The 7,183-nt window shown below is 36.1% G+C and overlaps 1 protein-coding gene across 1 annotated transcript; it reads left to right on the top strand.

Moving 5' to 3' along the window:
• Positions 1–220: 220 nt before the first annotated feature.
• LOC146457614 (fibroblast growth factor 2-like) lies at positions 221–5,954 on the top strand. Its single transcript, XM_085091681.1, has 4 exons — positions 221–2,208; positions 3,141–3,405; positions 3,732–3,835; positions 4,780–5,954. The coding sequence occupies exons 1-4, from the start codon at positions 2,194–2,196 to the stop codon at positions 4,993–4,995; spliced, it is 600 nt and encodes a 199-aa protein (XP_084947807.1). The 5' UTR covers positions 221–2,193; the 3' UTR covers positions 4,996–5,954.
• Positions 5,955–7,183: the final 1,229 nt, after the last annotated feature.

Here is a 7,183-nt window from a genome sequence, read left to right as displayed (position 1 = left end):
TTTCTCTTTCCAAAAGAAATTTCTTTTGACTACAGACTTGAAACAAATAAACGGAAGTGAGAGATTAACAGTTCATCTGGGTGTGTCGAACTCCACACGTGCCCATTTTGTGATTTTACTTAACAACTTCTATCGAGTTGTTACGCATCTATCGAGTTGTTACGCATTGTACTAAATTTGCCGTTTGTTTGTACACATGTGTGTCTAAAATTTTTATTTGATCAAGACTTAGGCATAACAAACACTCCTGACGGATTAAAATGAAGTTTACATTCAAAGAACACGTCCAATTTGAACTTTTTTGTTTTTATGCATAAACCTAAGGACTCATTGAATTCTTTGCATAACATGCCTAATCTTAAAACATTTACCCGCTTCTTTGGCATTTTCCGCGCGGCCAGTTCTAGCTACTTCTACCGTACACTCCAAGAATGACACTTACTCACTGACATTGTCTAACAATATAACTAAACTGGATATCACTATTTTCGGTATGATATGATTAATTCTCGGCGGTGCAGCGTTGGTATATTCGTTTTATTCAGGCCGTACCGACATGCATTGTTGCAGACCATGATGAAGTATCCTTGAGGCGATATTGTACTTTCAGCTTAACTCAGAAAACGTAAATCTTTCACGGGAAGGATTAAAAGATATAAACAAATAACCTTCAGCACCCACAGGTTAAATCTGAGAGAGAAAACCGCCGGAACTAAGCCTAAGACATTGGCTAAAAGAAAACGGAAGGTTAAATCCACCGCAGTCAGCACCGTGGGTGGAAATAGTATGAGAATCCGCTTTCAATGCGAGTTCTTAGAAAAGTACATACTTATTGTGGAATTTTTACGACCATGCTTTGTAAAAACGTCCAAAAGCAGTTGTTCAGTACTTACGTTTGGCTCTTTGGCACTTAGTTTGGGTCTATTTTACGACAGAAATTCCTGTAACTGCTGTATTTAGACGCCCCGCTTACGGAATATATAATGTCCTTTGAAATAGGTTAGGCATGCGATATACAGGCTTGTTCATGCCCTTACTCTGTTCGGAAATACAGCAATTCAGTGTATTCAACGTCATTTCTTGCACGTGTGGTGCATAGGAAGTACCGTAGCTTGAAATCAGGATCCTTACTGAGTTAGTTTTCCTTGCAAAAAATCGTAAACAACACACGCAAGTCCGCAATGTCGATCTGGCGATAATGTTAAGAGTCTCAAGGACAGCTTAGTTGTTCTGTTCACTTAGCTGTCATGAGAGATTCAGTCTGCGAGAGTTGTAGCGCAATATAATTTTGCAGCAAGAATTCGTAAAAATATCGCCTCGCGTGCACTAGCACTAACAAGTTCTCGTGGTGTAAGGTATAGCAAACAAGGTATTTCCGAAAGCTCTGAAGAGAAAACAACACAGGGGTTTGTATATCTCAATAGGCGATCATAGCAAATGCGACGAAATGTGTACAAAATGCTCTTAATTGTTCCCATGTAAATACAAAACCTCGCAAAAGTTATTTCTCCGTCAAATACTGTGGCGCGCCATTTAAGTTCACTGAAGCGTGCTCTATTCTTGTACAATGCCTTGCCGTGATATTGCTGAAGATGAATAAGTTAAAAACAGTTTCCACTTGTGCAGACCTAAGCATACGTCCGCAATTTTAGTCCACCATACAAGGTAAAAGCATTTGAAAACGTAAAACCTGTGCTGTCGATATATCCGTTTTAGAGAGTTTCCCATGGGACGGCCTATGAGTTGATTTCATCAGAACAGGCCAAGCTTGTGAGTACTTATTGACAGGAATCAGCGCGTAGGTAGCTAAAGGAAGGCATTTTGTGGCTTGCTTCCCTTTTTCTGTTTCTTTGTATCTGTAGGAAGTTTCATTGTCGCGAATTTTAAGCTGGAAATTTCGTTGTACATTCCAAGTCTGTGATGAAATGGCGGAAAATTCAAAAGAAAGTTAAACAATTACGTCATTTTCGTCGTCGTCTTTGTTACTTTAGGTTGCTCCGGAAACCCCCGAAAATATATAAAGAGGCATACGTTGCCTAAGAATATTATTAATAGCGATATCTTGACACGCGAAGAGCTAGTCAGTGAGTGAATTTGCAAACAGAAATAAATCCCCCAAAGTTTGCTTCTGCCGACGAACACAGGTTTTCAAAACTGAAGATAACAGCTTTGCAGAGACAGAAGGAATTCAAAATGAGTTTATTGAAGGTAAAAATCTTTGGATTTTTTTTAATACTTCAGAATTTTAATGATCCTGCGTGACACTTAGAGAGACAGTTTAAACCTAGTTTCATTTTTGTAGAGTTTAATTTGAATATGAAAATAATTTTCTTCCAATGGCCTTAACTTCTTCATAACATTTGAAGACGAAAGTTATTGTAATATTTTTGCTGATTATACGGATTTTCAATTTACCAAGACTCAACGAAAACTGAAAACGATAAGTCATCGCTCCGATTTAAAGCAGCCTATTATTTGTGGTATACAACCAATATCAAGTTTATAAGATCCTCGTAGATTTTGAAGGCTTTGAAAGTGTTTCTTAATATTTAACTTGTTCCGACTTGTGCGTGTTGGATATTCTTTCATCATCAGACTTGTAATCGCTGTTTTAAGCTCATTAGGGAACTTCCCTCGCCAACAACCTGGGCCAATTAAACTAGTTAATTAAAAACTTTCCTTAAAAATTGCTTAAAAGGCTATTTTTGGAACAGCTAACTTTGCAAATTAGCACAGTTCAAGTTATCACCTAAGATTGCTAACCGTTTCTTTCAAAAATATAAAAATGCGGAAATGGACTCGTTTTGGTACAAAATTTAGACATTTGAACAAAGATCGTCTCCTAGATTCTCTTCACATTCTTCTTTGTTTACGAGTAAAATCTCCCACGGCGTATTATGCTAATGTGTGAAACGAACTAAGGAGAGTTTTTAATTTGATATTGAGACGGGAGCGTCAAGTTAAGTGAATGAGCTGTGATCCGTAAAGACATAAAGAGGTGCTCTTTATTGTAGGAAATGGCTCCAAAAATAAAACAAGAGTTATAATAAAAGAAGATCATCGAGGCATCAAAAATTTGTCACGCCTCGAAAAAGTAGAAGGATATGTTTTTCATGCAACTTGTATCGCTTGCGTTTCAGGGTATTCAGACAGCTTTCCTTTTAATGAGCGTAATCACTCTCTCCGGAGCCCAGCCAGTTCATACAGGGTTAAGAAGAATTCTTCAAAGACAACGGAGACATGCAAAACCAACGATATCGCCCTCAGCAAGGTCGCGTCCCTGCAATCATAACTCAGGACACACTGCAGCTTCAGATGTTTCTCTTTGCTACAAAAATGGCTGGTTTTTGGCTGTTTACGACAACGGCGAGATCAACGGAACGTCAGATGCGCGTAGCTCCGACAGTAAGTCAGCATGTTTCGCTTTACTTGCGTTGAAATATTTATGCCTCAATAACACTGCTCACAATGAGTCACATATCCATGTTTTGAGTTCCATTACAATATAAGGCAATAAGACTGGGATTTATGACTTAAAGATGTGTCTTTGTATTTGTCAATGCATTGTGGTGGGACAATTAGCCTCCAGACTGTTTTGAGAGTCAATACTGACAAAAGCTTTGGTTGTTTGAATGTAATTACAAGCTTCATTCGCTTGCCCTTGTGTGCCTAAAAAAGCTTAGTAATTGCCTTCATTTATTAATTGTAATGTCAATGATTATTGGTTGCAGTCAAGCTTCAGTTACGCTCTGTCGGAAGAAGTCTAGTTCGAATTTATAGCCCACAACATTGTCTATACGTCGCCATGGCTTCCAACGGAAAAGTCTTCACCACGGTAAGAACAAAACTGAGGTGTTTGTTTTCATGCTTTGGCCGAAATAAATAAATGCATTCCATGCAAACTGCAGATCAAATATTATTTCTCCTGCTACCTTCATTCAAGCAAATATTGGATCTTTCTTCAGCTTATGCAAAGGGATACAATGTTCTAAAAAAGTTTCGTCAACAATTGAAGTGTTTTCTTTAAAGCAAACATTGGCAAGTGACCAGCTGATTTAGTGCTCAGAGCGGAGTAAAGAGGCTGATGTTTTAATTGATACCACAGACTAAGTGAAAAACTTGAGTGCATCAAGAGGGTCAACAAATTAACCTTTTCCTATGTTAGCTTGCTGAGACGCCGCTAATAATTGGTAAAATGTCTAATGATCATATATTCAATGACATTCCTTCAACTGAAAATTATTTCGACTGCCGCAAAACGAAAAACAGTTTATCCATTCTGTCAGAAAGCTGCCAAGTGGAATTTCAGTTGAAACTTTCTCTTTTTTCCTCTTCATTTGTAAGCTGAAGCCAAAATTTAGTGTTCGTTTTTGAAGCCACCAAATATGCATGATATTTTTTTTGGTGAGATTCGTGTAATGTGCGATGGTTCTCTGGGGCGAATATTGCTTCCCACGTTAATATTCTTACGTTAATTTGGTAACAATTCCACCTTGTTTATTGAAGGCGTCGTTAATAGACCAAAATGAAACGAAAATTGAAAGAAAATTAACTGCATGATTAATTACGGCGTTAAATCTATTGTCATGTGACAAAAGTATTTGATTCGAAATGCGTTCAACGAAACGCAACCTATATTCGTTGTAAATTCCTGAAAATAAAAATCACAGCCTCGGCACAGTAGAGAACTTTAATTTTCTCGTTCACTCCATGTACAATAGATACGCTTTGCTTGCCAATATTTCATACTTATAATGTTGTTTGTTTATTTATTGGCAGGAACATCCAACTGACGAAACGGTATTTCAAGAAACTCATGAACCCAGCGGATTTCAAACATTTGCCTCCAACAAATACTTCACAGTTAAACAAAACCACCGACAGCTACACTTTCTATCTATGAGGAAGACAGGACACATGAAAAATGGCAAGAAAACTACAAGACATCATAGAACAACTCTGCTTTCTGTTATGCTGGCTAGAGAAGCCTTATAAAGACACTTCGCGAAGGCTATGAATGTTAATTAATATTAATTTATTTCAGATATCTTGTCGGTCTTTCCAACGACGAACATAAAGCGCAGAATATATTTTGATAATTTAGATGTCTAGATATTTATTGCTCACATGTTCAGATTTATTTATTCAATTTAATAATTGACAAAGCTGATTTTAAAGAATCAAATGCAGAAAGATTATTTATTATTTAAAGGAAGTAAATAAAACTGAAGGACTGTCAAACAGTTATCCAAGTTTTAAGGCAGGTGTATTTGAGTATCTCAAACTATTTGTTTGGAAATTACAAAAAAAAAAAAATAAATAAATAAATCGAAAAATACACCAATAGTTTAGTAATACTTTTAGGGTCCTAATGGGGTTAAATTAGAGAGATATTCGGTCACGCTGAAGTTCCACTTTCCGGATCACTCAGATACGAATTTCATTGACTTTATATTTTTGCCATAAAAATAGTTAGAAAATCACAGCTGACCACGCTTGGAGAAAACTTAAAGCCACACACCGCATGTCTATTGTTTTCTATTTCTGAATTTTTTGCAATTTCACAGAGAAGTTATGCTAAATTCACACACAGTCGTCTGAGAAAGACGTGGGGCTGCGCATAGGGCCTGCAGAATGTTTACATTTCATGCTCCCATCATCCTGCACCAACACCATTATGACCCTCGTATTGACGGTATTTCAAAATGGAAGCGATAATTTTATTCCGATGGAATAAGACAGTTATTGTCATTTTCTTGATGTTTTTGTCCATAATCAAACTGCTGATGGTTTTTTAAGTGTTTTCTGAAAGAATGCTGATTATATTTTTACTGACGATGTAACGATTTTGTACTTAAAAAGTAGAGAAAGAGAAAATTTCGACGAATAAATTGATAAAGAATATGCAGATTATTATCGTGCCTTAATATTATAATTAGGTAGGATTTTTTTGAATTGAAATAAACTTGAAAAAATGTCAGTCTTTGCAGCAGTTACGTCTTCCCTTAAAATGTTGTGAGCAGTTGCTGATCATACTATATGGTAGTAGTATTTGTGAGCCTGAGGAAAACTCACGGTCTTAAAATCATACAGATTCGTTCCTCTTGCAGAATTTTAATTTCCTGAGGTATCTCGACAATTTAATGCTCATGCTATTTTGAAGATCGGCCTGATTGCTTTTAAGCCCCTTGTGATAAAATCAAAGCACGAATTGTATGGAAAATTCTACGACAAAAGTGTAGCAGCATCTAACGTCACGAAACACATTAGATGGAAAACATATTACGAGTTTCCAATGAGAAAATTGGTCTTCCGATGTTGTGAACATTTCACCGAACAAGAAAAAACAAGTCTCATTTCTTCCAACCTCACTATGAGTCTTTAAAATTGGCGATCAAGAAACTATATCAGTTCTAAATTTTCTCCTATCCTTGTTGTATTCATTTTAAGACAAATAATCAGAGATTCTAGACCAGTCTAGGTTTCAACCCTTATCAAGAAAACATGATAAATGCACTTAGCTGCACCCTAGATTAGCAGATACGTGTATAATATATTCACACTGACTGTCGATAAATCACAAAACGATTGATCAATACATGTAGAAATGTAGAACACAATATATTGGAGATAAGATTTTCTATTAATTTTTTTTTCAACTGACTACCTTTTGTACCATTTTTGTGTCAAATTAAAATAAAATTGAAACACTTTCGCTTCGCTGGTTTTTCCATATTTGGCAAAAACGAAGTGTATTCTCTGCTTAAAATGTTAGTGTCGAATCAATGAGAAAATCAGAATGTAAATACTATGGTTTGTATTTCATGACACATGCAGAATACCCTTTAAAGGAAGAATAGATAACATTATCATGAATTAATGATCCCGTATACCGTCTCCAATATTTTACATCTTCCAGCAAGCCACAAGCACCAATGGAGATATTAAAGTTCGTGTTGTGGAATTCATATTTACTGTTCCAAAAAACACGATAAATAATCACTTATAAAAGTTTTTTCTGTGATTTGAGTGCTTTTAAACAATTAAACTAAATGTAAAGTATGCGTAGAATGTAAAAATGGCCCTTGCCTTAAAAAATCCTGAGAATTTATAAAATTTTCTGAAGATTATGTGATGTCACGCACGTGTTTGCCGTCAAAAAGTCACGTCATCGTTGATTCGA

Source organism: Pavona decussata, unplaced genomic scaffold, assembly GCF_977016875.1.
Source record: "Pavona decussata unplaced genomic scaffold, jaPavDecu1.1 SCAFFOLD_238, whole genome shotgun sequence".
Lineage (NCBI taxonomy): Eukaryota > Metazoa > Cnidaria > Anthozoa > Scleractinia > Agariciidae > Pavona > Pavona decussata.
This window is presented reverse-complemented; position numbering and strand designations above follow the sequence as displayed.